Below are 25,203 nucleotides of genomic sequence, written 5' to 3'. Positions count from 1 at the left end.
CAGGTAAGTGACACATAATGAGCTACTATGCGATGCATAGTAGTCCATTATGCTTTACCTTTGCAGGGAAAAAAAGAGGAAGTAAACCCATCAGGGTTTACTTCCTCTTTAAAGGTCTTGTCTCCTTTAGATCTAGTTGGTTTCCTTAACAGTCATGTGTGCTTTGTCTTTTAAGAGCCATTTATTGGACAGCCCTGTTACAACAGGTGACCTTGACCCGCGTTCTCTATTTTTGCGGACAGTTTGCTGGTCTCCCCTCAGGGAACAAATTGTAGCCACAAATCCTGGGCCCCCTATTTATATACGTTCACCCTCGTCGCTGTCCGCTCTGGCTTACAGTGGAGAAAATAATTATTTGATCCCCTGCAGATTTTGTATCTGGATGAAAACCTTCTTACCCCACCCAGAACACTAAAGATGGGTCACCATGACAAAGACACAAAACATACCGCCAAGGCAACAAAGGAGTGGCTCAAAAAGAAGCACATTAAGGTCATGGAGTGGCCTAGGCAGTCTCCAGACCTTAATCTTGTAGAAAATTTGGAGGGAGCTGAAACTTGAGTTGCCAAGCGACAGCCAAGAAACCTTCAAGATTTAGAGAAGAAGGAAGAATGGACCAAAATACCTCCTGATATGTATGCAAACCTGGTCACTAACTACAAGAAACGTCTTACCTCTGTGCTTGCCAATAAGAGTTTCTCCACTAAGTACTAAGTCATGTTTTGCTTGGGGATCAAATATTTACTCGCTGAACTGCAACTTAATTTATAACATTTGTATTATGTGTAAAATGCAAAATGCACTGCAAAATGTACCTGAAAACTGCATCAAGCACAGCCGCATAGATATGAACCTAGACTTATACACATAACAAGTTGTCATTGAGAACATGCTATAAATTTTTGGCTGGCGGAAATTCGGACAGCTAAATTCCGATAGAGCATACACACGGTCGCATTTTCCGATGAAAAGCTCTCATCGGTCTTTTTCTGGCCAGAATTACGATCGTGTGTACGCGGCATAAGAAGGGGTTCCTCAATCTCAATTCCTGATCCTAGAGTTTTACAGCAGTTTTACGTAAATACTTGAAGCACTTCAACTGTGCTGGCCTTGTAGAAGCCTCAAAATTGATGTCTTACAAGGCAGATATGTCTGTACATATGTGGAGGGCATTGTGGTTGCATGCTTGAGATATAGATAATGCCTTGAAACAACTTCTGCTTGACTTGCCCTTTTTAGGCCAGACTCTTTGATAATGCTTTTAATTGGCAATGCCTAATTCCTCCTGATTCACATTCTGGTTGCCTACTTCATTGTAAGATATCTAAATAAATGCAAGCCCCTGAGGAAGTCATTCAGACCAAACTTTTACATGTAGGGTGTGTGTTCCTAGAGTAGTCATCATGCTTGGATGCTTTTGAGCTACAGAAGTGCCTGCTTTGATGCACTAGAGCAGGGGTGGCCCCATTCACACCTAAGCGTTTTGTAGCTTGAAGCCTGAAGCTACAAAACGCTGAAGGGGAAAAAATGTATTATTCTCAATGGAGATGGTTCACATCTCCACTCCATGTCGCCTAAAGCCGAAAGCCTGACGCTCAAACAAGTTCCGGACCCCTTTTTTGTCGCTCGATTTTAGCAGATTTGGATGTTTTTCTTCTTTTAACATTGGTGACCTTTTGCCCTGCACAAAATCACGGTAAAAAATGCAGCGAAACGCGGTAAAAAACGCAGCAAAATTGCACAATTTTCTGCTTGAAAACGCTACGCTCTGTGTGTGCTGCATGCTTTATGTGATGTCTTTTGGAAGAATTTACTGCTAGTTCAGGCTAGAAGACCCATTAACTGTTTATTGTTATCCTGACCAGTTCACTGTTTGTAAGACCATTTATTTTTTATGTATTTTGGAAATTAGATGAGCTGCTGTCTTCTGTCACATGGATGTACTTTCAAAGGAAGATTACTGACTTGATGAAAATGACTGGCCTGTGGTCTTTGTAGTGTTAAAACAGTGTGTGACATTTACAATAAATCCAGAGCAAAAGTATGTGTGTATGAGGAAGGGATGGGGTGATGCTCATGTGTGCCCATGCGTATGATGTGGCTCTTTGCGGTAACTTGGTAAAAAATGTGGCTCTTGGTCTTTGTCTGGTTGGCCACCCCTGCACTAGAGTGTCAGTCCATAGTATTCTATGGGATTTATGACATGCTGACCCTGTTTCTGCTTATGTGAATTTAACCTTTCCTGACAGACTCCATGGCAGCAACGTGTGGGTTAAGTCCCGCCTCCACTACCCATAGGACACTACTCCCATAAATCTTTGCTCCCTGCCCCTGGCCGTGTTCTTTTTTTGTCCTCCTCCGAAGGACCCAGGAGGTGGTCTTTCTACCTGAAGATTTTTCATCCCCACGATCGAGGTCGGCCGGTCTGCGACTCTGGGTCTGGAAAGTCGCATTACTCCGCTAAGCCCTAGCTATTAGCAGGGTATGGAGTGGGCAGTGGAAGAGGCGCTGTGAAGAAGCCCATGTCCTGGCCACTGGCAGGCAGGCTGCGCATTGGTCGGATAGCCAGCTATTAGCAGGTGACCTGTTTTGCCCCCTGGAAAGTCCGGTGTCATCTTACCTTATCTTCGGCCGAGTGATCGATCGTGGTGGGAGTGGTGAGAGGTTCTAAAAGTTCTTTATGGCAGCAGTTTTTGTATTTTATTATCTGTCTTCGTTTGTTTCTGTTTGTTTGTATGTGCAGGCATGGCGGCTGGTTCTTCCGCGTTCCAGCCGCCGTTCTACTTCCGGGTTTGCGTTTTCGGCCGTACTGCGCATGCGCGAACGCGGTTGAGATCGAGGCTTGGTTTCGCGCATGCGCAATAGCGGCAAATTGCCGCTGTTTCGCGCATGCGCACAGGCACGGCGGTGACGTCACAGGGGCGGGCTATTTAAATGTGGAATTAGTCTGCAAGCTTTGGGAATGCTTGCGGGCTGTTGCGGTGACTTCCCCCTGCCTCTGTGTTGCATCCACTGGTAAGTGGCATTCTGGGATAGGGAGGCTATCCCTTCCCTGTCCCTTGCACTGATCCCTTGTCATCTTTTCAGCGCGTATGGATATCGCTGAGGACATGGATTCCTTACCGCCTGTTTGTGGCCAGCCCTCTCATAAAAGGTATTTCTAATGATCTCCTGAAGGTCTGGTGGGGGAGGGGTATTTATCTGTTAGCTCTGTCCTGATGTCTTGTCTCTGTGGTTTCTTGTCTTGTTCCTTTTTCAGCCCTTCCAGGTCAGAACAGCATCGCAGCTCTCATAGAGGGAGCGACTCCTCCAAGTCGCATCACCGGCACTCCTCTTCCAAATCTAAACATTATGGTTCCTCCTCAAGATCAGGACACCGTAGTGAAGAAAGATCGCACTCCTCGAGGACTCAATCTAGTCACTCAGCTAGTGCCTGTTGGGGGTGCAGAGCTCTTGTACCGGCAGGAAAATCTTTATGCGACCCTTGCTACGCCAAGGCTTCCAATGAAAGGGGTGACGCGGATCAACAACTTAAAACCCTGGTGGAAAAAGTTGTTAAGGAGTCCCTCAGAAATATTGAGGGCCAGTCCTATGCTCCCCCGGCAGAGCCGCCACTTTCTCCAGGAAGGGAGACTCAGCTGCAGGATACTTGGGAATCCTCTGCGCATAGCCACCCCTCAGCTGCCATATCTGACAGTGACTCTGATGAAAGTGATCCCTGTGTGGGCTTTGATTTCGCTCTACTGCCTCCTCTGGTCAGAGCTGTTAGAGAGACACTGAACTGGGAAGATTCTGTGGCTGCTCCTTCCAAACAAAGAAAATTCTTTAAGCAATTAAAGAAGGAACGGATTAATTTTCCTTTTATCTCTGAGCTAGGTGAGATTATCACAGATGAATGGGGCAAGGTGGAGAAGAAAAATTCCATGCTATCAAAGGTTTCGAAACTCTATCCTTTCAATGAAGAAGAGGTGAAGCATTTGGAGTCAGCGCCATTGGTAGACGCAGCAGTCATGAGGCTGGTGAAACATGTCACTCTTCCCTTAGAGGATACCGTGTCTTTTAAGGACGTTCTGGACAGACGAATTGATGCTGATTTGAAGAGAGTATCTCACAGCAGGAATGGCCTGTAAGCCAGCGCTAGCTCTGGCCGCTATGTCCAAAGCAATGGAGATATGGACAGATAGTGTAGATGAGACACTTAGAAATATCTCTGAAGATACAGCTAAGAGCTCGCCTATCCAAGAGCTTAGGCTGGCCTCCGCCTTTCTTGGGGAGGCCTCTATCGACATTATACGCATGGTGGCTCGGGTGATGCTTTCTTCTGTTACGGCTAAACGGGCTCTTTGGCTCCGCCCCTGGCTGGCAGACCCAGCCTCAAAACAAGTATGGTGCCGCATCCCCTTTGAAGGGTCCTCCCTTTTCGGCAATAAGTTGGATGAGGCTATTACCCGAGCCACTGGTGGGAAGTCGGGGTTCCTCCCCCAGGACCGGCGTTTGCAAGCCCAGAGAAGGTCTTTTCCAAAGAGACAGTACCAGGAACGAGCCAGGGAAGCTCGCAGTTACAGACCAGGCCGTGAATTTTCCAGGTCCTGGAAATCAAGACAATCCTCTTTTAAAAAATCTACAAAAAGTGATTTGAAGGGAGAGAGGGAACCAACTAAATCCTTTTGAGGTTGGGCCCGCTCAGACAGGGCAGGTGGGGGCTCGTCTTTTCCACTTTCGCCATGTCTGGGCGGCCTCGATCCAAGACTTCTGGACCATCAAGACCGTCTCCTCAGGTCATGTTTGGACCTTCAAGGAATCTCCCAGACTCAGATGGGTCCCCACCTCTCTCCCGGCTTCAGACGAAAAAAGGCTAATTCTTCTAGCCTACGTGGAATCTTTGTTGGCTCAAGGCGCCATTATCCATGTTCCAGTCATTCAGCGAGGCATGGGAATCTACTCTCCTTTGTTTATGGTCCGGAAAAAGAGCGGGGCCTGGAGGCCGGTCATAGATCTAACCCACTTGAACAGTTTTATCAAAAAAGAAAAATTCAAGATGGAGTCTTTATCCACAATTCAACAATCTGTCCAAGCAGGGGACTGGATGGTCTCCATAGACCTCAAGGACGCCTATTTTCATGTCCCAGTTGCAGAAAATGACCAACAGTATCTCCGCTTCTCCGTGGGCGAAAGCCATTTTCAATTTACTTGCCTTCCCTTCGGGCTATCAACTTCTCCTCGTGTATTTTCAAAAGTACTGTTGGCAGTGGTAGCTCTTCTGAGAACCAAAGGGATTCGTCTACATCACTACCTAGACGACCTTCTGTTGTTGGCTCAAGACAAGGATCAACTTCTGGTACACAGAAAGCAGGTCATCTCCACCCTACAGGAATTCGGGTGGATCTTGAACTTGGAGAAGAGCCAGCTGGTCCCATCTCAGCGACTGGTGTTCTTAGGGGCCCTATTCAACACTGTCAGAGGCACCATCTCATTACCAGAAGAGAAGTTGTCAGTGGTCAGGGACAGAATCCGTCCAGCCCTCTCTGCCTCTCATCTCCAGGCTCTCCAGTGCCTGAAAATTATAGGCACTATGGTAGCGACAATCCCGATGGTGAGGTGGTCACAGTGGAGGATGAGGCCCTTTCAGAAGGGTTTCCTTCATCAATGGTCAGGCAGCAAAACCCAGCTGATTCGGATCACCTTATCCATGAGGAATTCCCTTCTGTGGTGGCTCCAGCGGGAAAATCTCTGCAACTGCCACTCCATTCTCCCCATCTCATGGGTCACCATAACAACAGATGCCAGCAACAGGGGTTGGGGCGCCCACTGTCTGGCGGAAGTGGCTCAGGGCACCTGGATTCTCCCCTCCAGAGGGACGGTGTCGAACATCCTGGAGTTAAGGGCAGCCTTTCAAGCTCTGCTAGCCTTTCGGCATCTGATTTCAGGAGCCTCGGTCTCACTCAGGCTAGACAATACCACAGCAGTGGCGTACATAAGAAGGCAAGGGGGTACCCGAAGTCTATCCCTTCTCCAGGAGGTGGAACCGATCATGACCTGGGCTCAGAGGAACCTGAAGGATCTGACAGCATCTTATGTCCCAGGGATTCAGAACGTTCAGGCAGACTTTCTTTCCCGGATACTTCTGGACAACGAGTGGTCTCTCCACGAGGAAGTGTTCAACTGGATCCTGACAATGGGGCTCTCCCCAGAAGTCGACCTGTTTGCCTCCCCTTGCAACAAAAAACTGGAGAAGTATTATTCAAGGTACAGGGATCCTCAAGCCTACGGGGTGGATGCCTTGACAGAGAAATGGTGGTTCCACAAGGCCTATGCCTTTCCCCCAACTCCTATTATTCATCAGTTCCTGAGGAGACTCAGGTCAGAGACAGCAGAAGTGATAGCCATAATTCCCTATTGGCCCAACAGACCCTGGTTTCCGCTTCTGATGCTCCTCAGTGTCAGGGATCCAATTCCTTTACCATCCAGGCCAGACCTTCTGTCTCAAGGGTCGAGATTACATCCTTGCCCGGATCACCTGCGCCTAAAGGCTTGGTTTTTGAAAGGGGACGGTTGAAGGCTTTAGGCTGTCCTGAAGAAGTCATTCCCACTCTTCTTAGTGCTCGAAGAAGCAGTACTAACCGGGTATATGAGAGAATTTGGGCGAAGTTTGCAGATCACTTGTCTTCAAGGTCCAGTTCCTGTAATACCCTGACAGTCCGGGACGTCTTAAGCTTCTTGCAATCAGGATTGGATATCTCCCTTTCGGTTAGTTCTCTCCGGGTCCAGGTTTCAGCAATTTCAGCTTTTTCTGGAGTCGCATGGGCCAATCATCCCTTGGTCCAACAATTCTTCAGAGGCGATTCAGTTCGCATTGTGCGCTATATAAGTATTTCATTCATTCATTCATTCATTCAAAGGAGCAGTCAGGCTTAGGCCACAAAGGAAGCCTAGATTCCCCAAATGGGACCTTCCTTTGGTTCTAGATTTCTTCTCTCAACTTGACAGAACACTCTCAATCAGAGAATTAACCCTTAAAACATCTTTTCTGGTAGCCATAACTTCGGCGAAGAGAATCTCCGAAATTCAGTCTCTAGGTACAAAGGAACCTTTTCTCACCTTCTTTCCAGATAGGGTAGTCCTAATTCCGATGTTGGGGACAAACCCCAAGGTGACCTCTGTTTTCCATGAAAACCAGGAAATCACTCTTCCTACCTTCAATTCTGCTGGAAGTCAAGATCCACATCCACTCGATTTGGGAGTTACTCTAAAACAATATCTGGATATTACAGCTTCTTTTCGTCAATCTGACTTCCTCTTTGTACTATTTAACGGGAAAAGTAGAGGCGCCAAGGCCTCCGTTAGATCCATCGCTGCTTGGGTGGTTCAGGCAATTCAATGGGCTTATAGAGAGAAGGGCTTGGCTCCTCCTGAGGCGGTTACAGCTCACTCTACCAGAAGTCTCTCAACCTCATGGGCAGCTTTGCGCCACGTTGCACCTGATGTAATCTGCAGAGCGGCCTCCTGGTCTTCTATTCATACTTTCATGTCTCACTATTGTGTTGAGCCAGCTTCTTTATCCTCTGTTGATTTTGGTTTGAAAGTCCTGTCGGCCGACAGTGTTAAATAAATCTTTTGTTGAGCATTTTTGCCCACCCGGCTGTGTTTGGCGAGTTATTTCCCACACGTTGCTGCCATGGAGTCTGTCAGGAAAATGGAAAATTCCTATCAAAATACTTACCGTAATTTTCCTTTCCTGATGGACTCCATGGCATCAGGAGTTCCCTCCCAAATGGCTGGAGTAGGCTAGTTACCGAACACGGCCAGGGGCAGGGAGCAAAGATTTATGGGAGTAGTGTCCTATGGGTAGTGGAGGCGGGACTTAACCCACACGTTGCTGCCATGGAGTCCATCAGGAAAGGAAAATTACGGTAAGTATTTTGATAGGAATTTTCCATTTTTTAGTTTTCAATAAAAGGTAAGCGGTACATCACTATTGTTGGTCTCTTTTTCCATGCACATGGGATTTCCATTTTGATGTATCCATCTGTGATTGGGATTCATATATGAGGACGGCAGTCTGGAGTGGATTATACAAAAGCGCTTTCTGACCTTCCATTAATCTTGGAGGTTCAGTGTGACAGTGTCCTTCTATCCAATTGGATTAGGCACTGTGTGTTTTCGACTTCCACTCACAACAGTGGCAGTATTTATGGACTATACTTTGATGGAGGTCTTCTACACTTCCTGGTATGACATTCACTTTTTTTATATTTGCATAGGTTTAAGTAGGACCATTGTAGGAAATCTGTTAATCTTGTGGATGTATTCCAGTCTAGTTTTGGTATATCCCCACCCACTTCCTAGTGAGATTTTTTTTTTTCCCAGGAGTTTTTGATTTTGGTATCCCTGCACTCTACTGGTGCTTCTAGCCCCTAAGATCTGAGAGGTGTATTACTTTTTTTTTTCCCCTACATATTTGACGCCCATCAACTTGAGCTTCCAGAGATCGGAGTCTCCTTTATAGTATTGATTTTAAGTCTGCTTCAGTGCACACTGCTGGCCTTCGTGGAAGGCTTTTCAGGTTCATTGAAATGTTTTCAGTATTTTATTTGAGAGGTTATATTTCTATTCCATGTATTATCTCCTTTGTGGAGTATAACACTAACACAAACTCTTTCACTCCCCACAGGATTGTGGCATTTTACAGAAACTTTATACACACTTTCCTTCTAGCCCCTTTCTTACCCACTCTAGATTTTGTTTTTATTGCCAGTGTCAACCTCCTGAAGGCAGCAGCATAACCCATCCCCCTTCAAATTACTTCATCCCTGTGTCCCTTAATAGTTTAAGAAAAAAAAATTAGGGTAAGAAAAATTAAATCTTGTTTTCCTGGTCAGGCTTTAAAGTTGAAATTTATTTGTGTTTTATTTAAAAAAACAAAAACAAAAAAAAGCCCAAAACCAGCTATAAAAGGTATAGATAGCCTTTAAACTTGTATGAGGGACTAAAGGTGAAAAGCTAATGGTTATTTATTTCACTAGTAAAAACCTTGCATTGAGAACTACATGGTGTCAAATACCAACATCGAACTGGCAGCATCACTATTTTTAAGTAAAATATACAGTGCCTTGAAATTTTCCACATTTTGTCATGTTACAACCAAAAAACGTACATGTATTTTATTTGGCTTTTATGTGATGGACCGACACAAATTGTAATTGTGAAGTGGAAGGAAAATTATAAATGGTTTTCATTTTTTTTTTTTTATATCTGAAAAGTGTGGCGTGCATTTGTATTCAGCCCTCTTTACTCTGATACCCCTAACTAAAATCTAGTGGAACCAATTGCTTTCAGAAGTCACCTAATTAGTAAATCGAGTCCTCCTGTGTGTAATTTCATCTCAGTATAAATACAGCTTTTCCGTGAAGCCTTCCGAGAAAGTTAGTGAAAAAACAGCATCACGAAGGCCAAGGAACACACCAGGCAGGTCAGGGATAAAGTTGTGGAGAAGTTAAAGTGATTGTAAAGGATCATTTTTTTTCTTTTAAATAACAAAACGTCATACTGGTCTCCACTGTGTAGCTTGTTTTGCACAGTGGCCCTGAACATCGTCTTCTGGGGTCCCCCGGCGGCTCTTGCGGCTCCTCCCCGCATCAGATAACCCTCTAGGAGAAGCGCTCTCCTGAGGGGGTTACCTTGCTGGTGCTCTTGAATCCAGCATTTGCATCCACAGACACCAATGCCTGACTGGGCCCCGCCCCCCACATCATTGGATTTCATTAACAGCAGGAGCCAATGGCTGCACTGCTATCAATCTATCCAATTGAGAGACGGGACCCTGTGTGGCGAGGGACAGCACGTCCCCGCCGAAGAGAAGCTCAGGTAAGTAAAACTGGGGGGCTGGTGACTGCCAGGTGTTTTTTCACCTTAATGCATAGGATGCATTAAGGTAAAAAAACACGAGGGTTTACAACCCTTTTAAAGCAGGGTTAGGTTATAAAAAAATATATATCCCAAGCTTTGAACATCTCACTGAGCATTGTTCAATCCATCATCCAAAAATGGAAAAAAAAAAAAAAAAAAAAGAGTATGGCCCTACTGCAAACTTACCAAGACATGGTCATCCCACTAAACTGACAGGCCGGACAATGAGAGCATTAATCAGAGAAGCAGCTAAGAGGCTCATGGTAACTCTGGAGGAACTACAGAGATTTACAGCTCAGGTGGGAGAATCCGTCCACAGGACAGCTATTAGTCGTGCGTCCACAAATATGGCCTTTATAGAAGAGTGGCAAGAAGAAAACCATTGTTGAAAGAAAGCCATAAGAAGTCCAATTTGCAGCTTGCCAGAAGCCATGTGGGGGACACAATGTTATGTCTGACAGAAAAAGTCAGACGGGAGCTTTTCATCGTATATTCCGATCGTGTTTATGCCCCATCAGACTTTTTACGTTGAAAATTCTTACGGACCTAGAAATAGAACATGTTCTAAATATTTCCGACGGAACCAATTCCTATCAGGAAAACCTGTATGCTGTTCCGACAGACCGAAAACGACGCATGCTCTGAAGCAAGTACAAGACGGAAGCTATTGGCTACTGGCTATTGAACTTCCTTTTTCTAGTCCCGTCTTACGTCACCATGTTGTTGACGGTCGGACTTTGGTGTGATCGTGTGTATGCAAGACAGTTTCAGTGGAACTCCATCGGAAAAACCTTCAGAGTTTATTCCGACGGGAAAACTGGTCGTGTGTACAGGGCATTAGAAAACCTGTTAAGCCCCATACACACTATCAGTTTTTCTGCTGAGTTTTTCCTTCAGATTTACCAAAACCATATAATATGAGGTCAAACCTTAGGAGTTTCCAATTGTATGCAATCAGGCAGGCCCTTGTACTACATGGTTTTGGTAAACCTGATGGAAAAACTCAGCAGAAAAACTGAGTGTGTATGGGGCATTAGAGTCTGCAAAAGACTTGTGACTGGGGTGGAGGTTCACTTTCCAGCAGGGCAACGACCCTAAACATACAGCCAGAGCTATAATGGAATGGTTTAAATCAAAACATATTCATGTGTTAGAATGGCCCAGTCAATGCGCAGACCGAAATCCAACTGAGAATCTGTGGCAAGACTTGAAAATTGCTGTTCACATACGCTTTCCATCCAATCTGACACAGCTTGAGCTATTTTGCAAAGAAAAATGGGCGTAAATGTAACTCTCTAGATGTGCAAAGCTGGTAGAGACATCCCCAAAAAGACTTGTAGTGAAAGGTGGTTGTACAAAGTATTGACTCAGGGGGGCTGAATACAAATGCATGCCACACTTTTCAGATATTTGTAAAAAAAAGTTGAAAACTATTTATCACTTTCCTTTCACTTAAATTCCAATTAAATACATTTACATTTTTGGTTGTAACATGACAAAATGTGGAAAATTTCAAGGGGTATGAATACTTTTTCAAGGCACTGTAGGGTTTGGTGGCCACGGCTAGGCCTGGGGAAAATTTAGTCAGACTGGCCCTCTGCAAAAGGTTTTTGGCATGATTTTGCATCATATTCATGTCATTGTATTACTTACCTCCTTATGTCTGGTGTTTAGTACAATCCCAAATCATCCAGGTAGATTAAACCTCTTGCAGATTATTTTCCAAATAAACAACTGTAATAAAACATTTAAAGGGGTTGTAAAGTGAGAAGGTTTTTTATCTTAATACGATCTATGCATTAAGATAAAAAAAAACTTCTGTGTACAGCAGCCGCTCCAGCCCCCCTAATAATTACCTGAGCTCCACCTCTCTCCAGCGATGTTCACGAGTTCCTTGGCCATCCGGGACTCTCCTCCTGATTGGCTGAGACACAGCAGTGGTGCCATTGGCTCCCCGCTGTTGTACATCAAAGTTAGTTAGCCAATCAGAAAGAGGGGACAGGGCCAAATCGTGTCTCTGTATATGAATGGACACAGGGAGCTGTGGCTCGGCCCGGGTGCCCCCATAGCAAGCTGTTTGCTGTGGGTGCACTCGACAGGAGGGAGGGGCAAGGAGAGCCAAAGAGGGCTGAGAAGAGGAGGATCTGGCTGCTCTGTCCAAAACCAACTGCACAGAGGAAGTAAGTATAAAATATTTGTTATTTTTAGAGAAAAAGAAACAAGACTTTACAATCAGTACCATATAATAAAACAGCAATGCCTAAACCAGTTTGAAAAATATATTTTATTATTAGATGATAAAAATTTTAATGTACAATGATAAAAATATTTATAAATCACATGTGGTCAGTTTTTATTCCCATCAAACCAAAGCCTGGAAGTACTCCACCGTCCCTATAATAGAAATATAAACAAATACTCATTAAACTAGGACACTGCCATCTTAAAATAACATTGACTGTTTAATTCAGTAATTTTTATGACTGAAAACGATCAAAACAAAAAAGAACACTTTAAATGCATTCACAATCCTGAAGGGGCCAATTGTTCAGAGAGAACAATGCCTTGGTGGTCAAGTATTATGCACACATGGGGGTGCTCTTGGTTGTCTTCAGTTACAACTGAGTGCAAATGCTCTATTTCTCTTTAGTGATTCTAGACACCTTCTCAGTTTATATAATAAGCTCCAATCAGTCGTTTACCCCTTTACTACTGCTGCTACTACGTTTAAAGCAGTATTAAACCCCGAAGCAAAGATTTACTATATTGCAGCTTACCAATTCTTAGATGTGATGGCTGTATTCGTTTTCTTTTTTAGGCTTTCTTTCTTCTATTTTCATCTGGTGATCCAACCAGTAAGTCTGTTGTTTTTCAACAGTAAAACTCTTGTGCAGTTACAGGGATGAGACCAACCAACACTGGCAAGGGTGCTTAACCACTTCAATACAGGGCACCTTCACCCCCTTCCTGCCCAGTCCAATTTCCAGCTTTTAGTGCGGTCGCATTTTGAATGACAATGGTACAGTCATGCAACACTGTACACACAACATTTTTTTATTTTTTCCCCACAAATAGAGCTTTCTTTTGGTTGTATTTGGCCATCACCGGGGTTTTTATTTTTTGTGCTACAAATTAAAAAATAAATGAAAATGTTGAAAAACTATTTTTTTTTCTTTGTTTCTGTTACAAAACTTTGTAAATAAGTAAGTTTTCTCCTTCACTGTTGAGCACTAATGAGGCAGTACTGATTGGCACTGATGATGAGGCACTTATAGGCAGTGCTGATGGGCACCGATAGGTGGCACTGATATGCAGCACTGATATGCAGCACTGATCAGGAGGCACTGGCAGGGATCTGATGGGCACAGAGTGCCATCCCCAATGGGGGATCACTGATTGACATCTCTGGTGCGCATCCCTTGTGGTCTTCAGTGGGCATCCTCAATGAGTCTGCACCGATAATCAATGCGCTGCAGCCGATCAGCTCTCCTTGTGCCTGTTAGCGTGAATAGAGCAAAACCCGATAAACTGCACTTCCTGGTTACCATGTGATGAGCTGTGATTGGACACAGTCTGGCACACTGCAGCCTATTATGTAGGCTCTTTACCAAGATCGGAGATGCGGTGTGTCAGACTGACACCACCGATCACCGCGGACACGTGCTAGCGGCTTATCCTGCTGGATGTCATGACGTCCAGTCAGGATAATACAACCACTTTCCGGCCGAATTCTGCTATAGGGAAGGCTGGAAGTGGTTAAAATTATCTGCTTTTAAATTATGTAAAATTATTTATCCCAAAAGAAAATAAACTTTTTTGTAACTGTACAGTATTAGCTGGAGTTCAGCTTCAATTTGTTACTGTATCTAAATCTGCTAGTACTTCTAACAATTACTCCCCCCCCCCCCCAAGACTGACAATGTTGCTGTCCAAATCTGCCCCCTGTGCTCCTTCATTCAGAATGATGTCGGTATAATCCAGGAAGTGTGTTACTGGACAGATTACCAGGTGAAAACAGAGCAATAAAAGCAGAAAAAATGAAAACGAATGCAGACACCACATCTAATGATTGGCAAGCTACAATCCAACCTGTATGGTTAATATGTGTGAGATGCCCTCAACCATGCACCACTCCACATGCCCACCAGGGCTTAATCAGAGATCACTGTAGGCTACGATATAGTAAATTTTTGGTTTTGGGTTTAATACCACTTTAAGCTTAATGGAATCGTAAACTTATTTCTGCAATGGAATCACCACTCAGCCCAACAAAAGAGGGGATAAGTATAAATGGGTATAAGTATAAAATGGGACTTTGGTTGTACATTTCTTAATTCTTATTTCTATACTAAAGGGTTGGTACCCCTAGAAATTATATTTTTCAGAATGATATAAGCCCACCCCTTGGTTGACTTTAGTAGATGTTATTTCTTCAATGCCATTTATAAAAGCATTGCAAAAAAAAAAAATTGTTTGTCCAGTGTGCCCATAAATGACTGCGACCGAAGCAAATCATTAAACAGCTCAAATCAGAGACAATGTACATAGCTTATTGGAGTGGCTATATACCTTATGATCGCTGTGATGACCAATCACAAGTGTGAATACCATAGTGCAGTGATGGTGACCCTTGGCACCCCAGATGTTTTGGAACTACATTTCCCATGATGCTCCATTACACTGCAGAGTACATGAGCATCATGGGAAACATAGTTCCAAAACATCTGGGGTGCCAAGGTTCGCCATCACTGCTATAGCGGGTACACCGGAGACCCCTCCCCTTCCTGTAACAATGGAGGAAGGATGATCTACTGAATGGATGAATCATTCAGCAGCAGCATCAGATTGAGGTAGGAGGATTAATATGACTATTAGGGATGCACCGATATCTTTTTTTTTATCAGTGAGAACCTTTCAGTGAAGTACTCACTGACATAAAGTACCGATACTTTGCGTTGCGATTTGCGTCCATACAAAATGAATGGGTGCAAATCGCACTTCAAAAAATGACATGCAATTTGAACAGGGATGCAATGCGATTCTAGTCCCAAATGCATGCGCTTTCCCCCACCGCTCCTGTGTGGTGAACGCAGTAAAGAAAGCGAAGCACCATGTAGTGCAGCAATTGGCAGTTTATTAAAATATTATAGCAACTCACAAAGTAAATATCCATATCTGCAGTGTCCCCATCCATGACCGCTGGAGGAGAAGTTCCGGGACTCTTGTGGGTAGAAGGTGGAAGTGATGTCAGCTTGGGGGGGGGGGGGGGGGGGACGTCTGACATCTCATCCAGCCTTGTGAGTATCATCGGCAGGACAGGTACACTGTAGCTATGGAATTGACTAGATATTTACTTTGTGAGTTTTTATAACATTTTTGGGTGTCTTGCACTGTCAAAAAGGGGTAAATGTTGATTTTTATCTGATGTGTTTTGTAACCGAAATATATATTTTTCAGATCCTTTTTCCTTTACATAGTAAAAAAAAACGGTGGCTATTAAATGCCACCAAGCAAAATCTCTATCCACCTAAAAATAAAAAAATAAATAAAAAATGAATACAAACTGCATTTGGGTACAATATTGTATGACTGAGTAATTATCTGTCAAACTATCACAGCACTGAAATCTGAAAAATAGCCTGGTAGTATAGTAGTTCACGGCTATAATTTATCTGTAGGGTTTCTTTATAGTGCAAGTGTATACAAATGGTGATATCTCCTATAAAGAGTAGCGAATAATTGTTCGGCCAAATTTCTCCAGTATAGCTTAGGCAAGATTTGATAGTAAAAGAAGCCAACCCTTCTGACCCGATATGGACACATTGTTCTCACCTATTGTTACCAGGGAAAAGGAGAAGACACAGGGTGTTCACTGGAAGATTCTTATAAATCTCATTCATTTTCATATCCGTGTTCTTTATTATTCCTGAAAGATTAGCCTGAGAAAAAAAGAAAACGGGTTATCAAAACATCTCATATTAATGAGAACTCTGTGTGAATAGAAATATCACAACTACTAATGTGCTAAGTATGTATTCAGCAAAAGTGCATACCCATTTAAAGCCATTTTGATATTGGTGCGCTTTTGCCACGCTTTACCATGGCAAAAAAGTGCATGAAAACTATTTCCCATTAAATCTTATGTAAATGGGAAATAGTTTTTATGCTCCAATAGGAGGTTCTCAACATTATTGTTGTACTGTACATGTAATGATTGCTATTTTGCAGCTAGCCACTGGGTGGCACCATCCTAATTAATAAAGCATCATCTGATTATTAATTGTATATTAATATAGGTAGCGCTTCACTTTTATATTTATAAAATATGAATGGTGCCTGATCCCTCTGGTAAAATACAAAATGGCAGGTGTTATTTTAAATGTAAGTTTGCTAAAGCGACCAGAAGCTTAAAGGCTTGTATACTGCAGACCTATAGATCAGCGCGTTGTCCTGCTGCAAGCAGTTCCAATGTAACCCTTATGTCTGTGTTAATGTAACCCTTATGTTTGGGTTAAAGGGTTAATGCCAGTAAGGATTTAGGTAGGCAAGAACCAGCAGGAGCCCTGCCAGTCCCCTTTTATCCAGGATTTTAAAATAAATTGCAACTCTATCAACAATAAGAATATCTTACACCTGGATTTTTCCTTAGAACTGCAGAAAGGAAGAAAAAAGTGCATACAGTATTTATCGGCGTATAACACGCACTTTGTCCCCCTTAAAATCGGGGGAAAGTCGTGGGTGCGTGTTATATGCCGATCCCCACTGTCTGCGAGTCAAAAATACCGAGCGCCGCCGAAAAATACCGAGCCGATTGCTCGGCTCCGCTCGTAGTCCCGCCTCCCTGCTGTTTCTCTAGCGAGCGCTGCCGACAAAGACCGAGCCGACTGTACTGTGTACTCGGCTCGGCTTGCAGTCCCGCCCATACTGGGCGGGACTGCGAGCGCAGCCCAGCCGAATACATAGTACAGACGGCTCGGTCTTTTTCGGCAGCGCTCGCTAGAGAAACAGCAGGGAGGCGGGACTACGAGCGGAACCGAGCAAGTCGGCTCGGTCTTTTTCGGTGGCGCTCGCTCGGTCTGTCTCGGCGGCGGGAGATTTAAACATGGCCAAGCTGAAAATGACACTGCAAAGCTGCAAACAGCATGGGGCAAGCTGCAAATGACACTGATCATTCTGCAATGATGGACAAGGCTGCAGATGCACACTGATAAGGCTGCATTGACTGGCATTTAAATGTAAGTTTTTTTTTCCTTAAACTTCCCTCCTAAAACTTTTTTTCTTAAAATGCCCTCCTAAACTTGGGGTGCGTGTTATACGCCGGTGCGTGTTATACCCCGATAAATACGGTAGTTAAATACCATCTAGAATATCTGGCTCCCCAATAGGCAATGCAATGGCAAAACTAACAGGGGCTCTAACCTAAGAAGCTTTGTTTAGATGGAAAAAAGGGAATGATTATTCTAGAGGCCCCCTTTATCTTAAGGGGGATGTAAACCCGATTCATGAAATTTGAGCTGGGCACATCTGTAGTGTTTACTTATCTCTCTCCAAAGCACTAAGTCCTGTGTCTTTCTGCTGTTTCATTCTTCTGTTATCAGCATGACAAGTTCTCTGTCAACCAAGATAAAACCAGCCTGAAATTTGTGTTGAGGGAGGTTGCTACAAATCAGGGATATGCAATTAGCGGACCCCCCAGCTGTTGCAAAACTATAAGTCCCATCATGCCTCTGGCTCTGGATGTCATGCTTGTGGCTGTCAGTCTTGCTATGCCTCATGAGACTTTTAGTTCTGCAACATCTGGAGGTCCACTAATTGCATATCCCTGCTATAAATAGATTAGCAGAGAGCTTGTCTTGTCACAGCACAGCTTTGCACATTTCTTCCGTCCTTTGCCTATGTGTAGTGTAGACACCACTGTGTGTGTGTGTGTGTGTGTGTGTGTGTGTGTGTGTGTGTGTGTGTGTGTGTGTGTGTGTGTGTGGGGGGGGGGGGGGGGGGGGGAGGTCAGAGGACATTGTTATGAGCCGGGTCCTCTACCACCCTTCACATCACTCCCCCAACCCTGCATTCTCAGCCTAATACATTCCTGAATCCTGCATTCTGAGCGCAGCACACTCCTGAACCCTGCATTCTGAGTGCAGCGCACTCCTGAACACTGCATTCTGAGCGCAGCGCACTCCTGAACCCTGCATTCTGAGAACAATGCACTCCTGAACACTGCATCCTGAGCACAACCCACTCATGATTCCTGCAATCTGAGTGTAATGGACTCCTTAACCCTGCATTCTGATCATAATGCACTGGTGAAGCCTGCACTCTCTTGTAATACTCATTTTATTTTTGTTCTGAGTGAAAATATTTTATATATATTACAGCCTTTTTTGGGGGGTGGTGTTATCTTTGACTTCATTAATGTTCTCCATCTCTCGAAGGTTGCCTGTCCACAATTGGCATGCTAGATGTGTTGTGCATGGGGACAAAAAAAAATCATAGCAAGGTAATACAGGCCCACATTTTGTTCTGAATAGATATTTGATACATTTCTCAAACTTTCAGTTTTCTGCCAGTCATAAAGGTATTTTTCATCCAATATCATTGATATTTTTAACAGGGCTAAAAAGGTGCAGCCACAAGGGAGACTAAATCCACATACTGAAGGTCACAACTCTTTAAGTCAGTAGAAATTTGTATCAAATCATTTTTATTTATTTTTTTAGGATAAATGGGTCTACTACGGGTATTCTAAATCCTATTCATGAGGCACAAAAATGAAATGAGTCCTTAGGAGAGTATAAATTTAGGCTAACTGCACCATTGACAGCAGAGAATGCAATAACAGCCTTGGCACATGAAGCCTGGATGGAGATGGCCTACCCATGAAACTATATAAAATTACTCTGCCCCTAAATTAAAAGGGTTTCAAACAAAGTAGATCGGAAATATTCACCCTTTCCATTGCTCATACCACCAACCTCTGCTGCATTGAGGAGAAAGCTCCTGTCTGAAAAATCTTCACAATCCAACATTTATTTCTAAGAGCATAGAATTCCTGAATCTTTGCTGCACTGGCTCCTATGTCACCACTGTGTCCTGTAGTGACATACAGGCTGGTGGGAGAAGCCACAGAGTGCACAGCAGGGAACCAGACTTCTCCCGGCTCAGACTGGAGGGATTTGACCAGGTTTGAGGCCCTAGTAGTCAGTAATGTCCTCTGCCTGCATATGAGCTCTGGTTCTTCCTTCATCCCTCTTCTTGGTCAATGGTGTCAAAAACATGGCTGTTGCAACCCAGGTACAGGAGAGATTGGGGGCTCCCGGTACCCTGGAACTGGTATTGGCTCTTTGGATTAATCACTACACTTTCTGGCCTACAGTTCCCTAGTCTGCAAGTTTTGTATTGGAAGTTAAACATATGCCTTCTGTGAGAACATCTTTACCCCTTGGGATTGGGGCTTTATTATTATCCTTTTTCTTCTCCATGGTTCACTTTTTTAGGCTTGCCTCCTCTTGCAGTTAAAAGAGATGTATGGGTTTTGGCTTTTTTGCAGATTCATAGTTAACTAGGTGGATGCAGCAACAGCCGATGCTGCATCTGTTCCCCGCCGCCTCTGAACTAAGAACAGAGCCACCAAACACCGTCAATTGCTCGGTTTTGACAGCTCCCTGAGCACAGAGATGCTATCAGTCACAGCTCTCTGTTCTGCACCTTCCTCACTCACTGGAGTGCTGGGTTGTGGAGGGGGGCGGCCGGCTCAGCGGCTTGCAGTTCCAGCCTTCATTGTGGCGATGATGCGGTGCCTGGACCGACTTCTGTGCTGTCAGCAGACAGTGAACTTCAGCCCGCTCCCTGCTGAAAACAGGTCGCAGGAATGCAAAATTAGCTTTGGCTATACTTCTCCTTTAATGGTCTGTTTTAGTTTACATCCTCTGAGCAACTTTGACCACTCAAAGGATATAACCCTCCATCTTCTGGATGGTATCTACCCTCTGTGTTGAGTATTTTGTGTTAAATTTTCAGCTCCTTCAAAGGTCTGATTTTAATTCTGTGAGCCACAAAGATTTTTTTTTTTTGTATATAAAAGATGTTATCATATGCTAGGTATGCAGACCCATGTACGTTTCTAACATGAAGTTAAATAGGATAAGCTGTTGCCTATAGGATTAGAGGACATTTCTTACCTTAGGGTTGTTTTCAAGCGTAAACTCTGTGTGTAAGGGAGTACTAAGCACTGCATCTTGAAACCAGTGAAGAAAGTGACTGGAGGTGACTGCCTTCTGACACATGAATCCACCATGGGTACATATATCAGCAGCAGCTACAGCAGCACTACGTGGGCTTTGGAATTCTGCAAGAAGTCAGAAAACATCCTTACAAACTGCAACAGTCTTAAAGCCTGTAAATTAACAGTCCTTGAAGAGGGATTTCAGGCAACAAGCAATGCTTCACAGAAAACATTTCCAGTGTGCATAAGTTAACTAGTCCACACAATTTTCCATCTAGATTCAGCAAGACTGTCTTTTCAGTGATGCTGGTTGGAAAACATAAAAATTAGGCACTATGCAACATACCTCTTTAAGAACAATGGAGGGTAAGGCTGAAAGTGATTGTAAAGTCTCTTTAAAAAAAAAATATATATAACAAATATGTTATACTTACCTTCTATGTGCAGTTAGTTTTGCACAGAGCAGCCCAGATCATCCTCTACTCCGGTGCCTCTTTGCTGCTCCTGGCCCCTTCCTCTTGTTGAGTGCTGCCACAGTCTGCATCTTCCTATGGGAGCACTGGAGCCGAGTCACAGCTCTGTGTGTCCATTCAGACATCGACCCCCGTCTGGGCCACTCCCCTGATTGGATGACTAACTTTGATTGACAGCTGCAGGAGCCAATGGCGCCGCTGCTGTGTCTCAGCCAATCAGGAGTGTACCTGATCGCTTAGACATTCGTGGACATCACTGGATAGAGATGGGCTCAGGTAAGTAATTAGGGGGGCTGTTACACACAAAAGTTTTTTTTATCTTAATGCATAAAGATAAAAAAAAACTTCTGCTTTTACAACTACTTTAAAGTGTTACTAAACTCAAGACCCTGCATTCACTACAGTGCCTTGCGAAAGTATTCGGCCCCCTTGAACTTTTCAACCTTTTGCCACATTTCAGGCTTCAAACATAAAGATATAACATTTTAATTTTTTGTGAAGAATCACCAACAAGTGGGACACAATTGTGAAGTGGAATGAAATCTATTGGATATTTTAAACTTTTTTAGCAAATAAAAAACTGAAAAGTGGTGCGTGCAAAATTATTCGGCCCCTTTACTTTCAGTGCAGCAAACTCACTCCAGAAGTTCAGCGAGGATCTCTGAATGATCCAATGTTGTCCTAAATGACTGATGGTGATAAATAGAATCAACCTGTGTGTAATCAAGTCTCTATATAAATGCACCTGCTCTGTGATAGTCTCAGGGTTCTGTTGAAAGCGCAGAGAGCATCATGAAGACCAAGGAACACACCAGGCAGGTCCGTAATACTGTTGTGGAGAAGTTTAAAGCCGGATTTGGATACAAAAAGATTTCCCAAGCTTTAAACATCCCAGGGAGCACTGTGCAAGCGATCATTTTGAAATGGAAGGAGTATCAGACCACTGCAAATCTACCAAGACCTGGCCGTCCCTCTAAACTTTCAGCTCAGACAAGGAGAAGACTGATCAGAGATGCAGCCAAGAGACCCATGATCACTCTGGATGAACTGCAGAAAACTACAACTGAGGTGGGAGAGTCCGTCCATAAGACAACAATCAGTCGTACACTGCACAAATCTGGCCTTTATGGAAGAGTGGCAAGAAGAAAGCCATTTCTCAAAGATATCCATAAAAAGTCTCGTCTAAAGTTTGCCACAAGCCACCTGGGAGACACACCAAACATGTGGAAGAAGGTGCTCTGGTCAGATGAAACCAAAATCAAACTTTTTGCCCACAATGCAAAACGATATGTTTGGCGTAAAAGCAACACAGCTCATCACCCTCAACACCCCATCCCCACTGTCAAACATGGTGGTGGCAGCATCATGGTTTGGGCCTGCTTTTCTTCAGCAGGGACAGGGAAGATGGTTAAAATTCAGGGGAAGATGGATGCAGTCAAATACAGGACCATTCTGGATGAAAACCTGTTGGAGTCTGCAAAAGACCTGAAACTGGGACGGAGATTTATCTTCCAACAAGACAATGATCCCAAACATACAGCAAAATCTACAAAGGAATGGTTCACAAATAAACGTATCCAGGTGTTAGAATGGCCAAGTCAAAGTCCAGACCTGAATCCAATCGAGAATCTGTGGAAAGAGCTGAAAACTGCTGTTCACAAACGCTCTCCATCCAACCTCACTGAGCTCGAGCTGTTTTGCAAGGAAGAATGGGCAAGAATTTCAGTCTCTCGATGTGCAAAACTGATAGAGACATACCCCAAGCGACTTGCAGCTGTAATCGCAGCAAAAGGTGGCTCTACAAAGTATTAACGCAAGGGGGCCGAATAATTTTGCACGCCCCACTTTTCATTTTTTTATTAGTTAAAAAAGTTTCAAAAATCCAGTAGATTTTGTTCCACTTCACAATTGTGTCCCACTTGTTGGTGATTCTTCACAAAAAATAAAAATTTTATATCTTTATGTTTGAAACCTGAAATGTGGCAAAAGGTTGAAAAGTTCAAGGGGGCCGAATACTTTCGCAAGGCACTGTATATCTGGTATCCCACAGAACATGGGAATGCAGTTATTTTAGTAAGTATAAGCTGCTAAATTTCTGAGCAGTATATAGCAGTCTTGAGACTTCTATCAGAGTATCCAGCTGAGCACTGGTTAAAGCTTGTAGGAGTTTTAATTCTCCTTTGACTGTCCTATGAGGCTGCATGACTCCTGATCCTCTTTCTGGACAGTGCTGATTGGCCCAGGGCCGATCACATACACCCTCCCAAAAAAAGAAGAAGCCAGGATTAGGTTCTGAGTGGATGTGCTGTGGGGAGCTCCTGTCATCCTGATATGCTCCTAGGACGCCCGACCTGGTAATTGCATCATTGACCAGGGCAGGGCAGATTGGAGGATGGATCAGGACAAGTTGGGAGATTACAGTGCAGCTTAGCGTGGCTTCGTTTCAGTGTGGAGAGTGAGAAGAGGCTGTCATCCTGTTCTACCCAATCTCTGTTTGACTTCCTCAATCCCAGCCCAGTTTCTCCATGGTTATAGTGGTAACATTAGCCTGAGCTAGTCTGCCATAGTCTCTTGCTGCTGGCTTTTAGCTCCCGGCTCCCAGCTTTCGGCTTCTGAGGTTCAAGAGGAGGTCAGGTGGTCTCTGCATCACCCTCCATTTTCCTGAGCCTGCCCACTTGCTGGTCCATCAGCTATTGGTAACCATCTGTGGTTTCATAGGGACATGGAAACTGGAAGAGACTGATTATATATTCTCCTGTGGATGGACAGCTAAGCTTCAGTTCCAGACCCAGTAGTGAAAACAGCGGCCATCTTGCTACACCCTGAGGTATACTCATGGGTTTTCTTTTTTTTCTTTGAACTGTGCTATAAAATATTTTGACATTATAACCAAACCCATCAGAGTATTGTAGCCCACAACAGGCGGCTGGACTGTGATTTTTCCACTGAAGACATAAGGGGGCATTGGCCTGGTAGTGCCATGGCCCAAGGCTTAGAGCCACGTGTGGAGGCTATTTGGCTATACTCAGCACAAATTATAGTAATTTATCCCAGTCTCTTAAAAGGTTTTTTTTTTTCTTCTCAATATACTGCCATATGCGACTACTATAAAATACTTTCTCTGGTTATTAATGTGAAGTGTGAGCTTTGATTTGGACTTCTTCTGTACATTTATACCACCATAATAGGATTCTAAATACTGTCTCTATTTTTCTGGGGGAACTTTTTTTTATTTGTTGAGGGGTTAGATGTCTCAGCCTCAAACTCGCTCAGTGACAAGTCAGTATCAATATCAGACTCAATTCCTGCAACAGTTATTGTCCCTGCGAGGAAAGGAAAAATAGCAAATACGGATATGACTGCTATCTCACAGCCGTCCATTAAAGTACCGGTCACTTCTGTGGAGGATTCCTCTTCAGCTGCAGTCATTTTAGCAGCCATTATGGATTGCAGAGACTCTTAAGGGGCAAATGTATCTTATAGCTTCAGATGTCTCTCAGATCCGTCGGGACCTGGATGGGTTCAAAGCTAGGGCCTCCACGTTGGAAGACTCAACCCAATCAGATTCTAAAGATCTGCGGGCTCTACAACTACAAGTTAGAAGAGTGGTCATCAACCCTGTCCTCAGGGCCCACTAACAGGCCAGGTTTTATGTATTACCTGGGGGGAGATGCAGACTAGAATACTGCCATCACTGAGCAGCAAATGATATCACCTGTGATTTATTTCAGTTATCTTGCAAACCTGGCCTGTTAGTGGGCCCTGAGGACAGGGTTGATGACCACTGAGTTAGACAGTTGCAGGAATGGGCTGAGACCGAATCATTGTCAAAGTCTACAATCAGAAGAAAAGTTCATGAGAGAAAATACAGAGGGTTCACCACAAGGTGCACACCATTCATAAGCCTGAAGAATAGAAAAGCCAGATTAGACTTTTTTTTAAAAAAAACATCTAAAAAAACCAAAAGCATTCTTTGGATAGATGAAATGAAGATTAATCTGTACCAGAATGACAGGAAGAAAAAGTGTGGAGAAGGCTTGGAACACCTTATGATCCAAAGCACACAAGGTCATCTGTAAAACATGGTGGAGGTAGTGTGGCATGGGCATGCATGTCTTCCAGTGGCACTGGATCATTGGGGTTTATTGATGTGACAGAAGACAGAAGCAGCCTGATGAATTCTGCAGTGTTTAGAGATCTATACGGTCAGTCCAGATTCAGCCAAATGCAGAAACGTTGATTGGACAACGCTTCACAGTACAGATGGACAATGATCCAAAACACACTGCAAAAGCTTTTGAAGGAAAAGAAGTGGAATCACCTGATATCAACCCAATTAAGCATGCATTTCACTTGCTGAAGGCAAAACTAAAAGGAACAAACAAAGAACAACTGATGACAGCTGCAGTTAGATCTTGGCAAAGCCTCAGAAAGGAGTTAACCCAGTCTTTGGTAATGTCCATGGGTTCCAGACTTCAGGCAGTCATTGCCAGTAAAGGATTCTCAACAAAAAATATAAAAAATGAACATGTTATTTACGATTAACGTATTTATCGGCGTATAACACGCACTTTTTCCCCCTTAAAATCGCGGGAAAATCGT

General features: G+C 43.8%; 1 protein-coding gene across 2 annotated transcripts in view; it reads right to left on the bottom strand.

Moving 5' to 3' along the window:
• Nucleotides 1-12,171: 12,171 nt before the first annotated feature.
• The window catches only part of REXO5 (RNA exonuclease 5), an 86,926-nt gene continuing 73,894 nt past the window's right edge, over nt 12,172-25,203 (bottom strand). The window contains exons 18-20 of one of the 2 annotated variants that reach the window (XM_077448983.1): nt 20,085-20,251; nt 15,739-15,845; nt 12,172-12,300 (exon numbers count right to left, since the gene is read on the bottom strand). In XM_077448983.1, the coding sequence (XP_077305109.1) occupies nt 12,243-12,300; nt 15,739-15,845; nt 20,085-20,251 (332 nt within the window). In that variant the 3' untranslated portion in view covers nt 12,172-12,242. Of the gene's footprint in view, nt 12,301-15,738; nt 15,846-20,084; nt 20,252-25,203 lie in introns of those variants that run through there. The other variant, XM_077448984.1, reaches the window with a different exon arrangement.

This window comes from Lithobates pipiens, unplaced genomic scaffold (assembly GCF_037356315.1).
Source record: "Lithobates pipiens isolate NorthernLeopardFrog02 unplaced genomic scaffold, aLitPip1_a1.2 Scaffold_22, whole genome shotgun sequence".
Lineage (NCBI taxonomy): Eukaryota > Metazoa > Chordata > Amphibia > Anura > Ranidae > Lithobates > Lithobates pipiens.
Note: the sequence above shows the minus strand (reverse complement) of the source record. Positions and strands in the feature narration are given on the sequence as shown.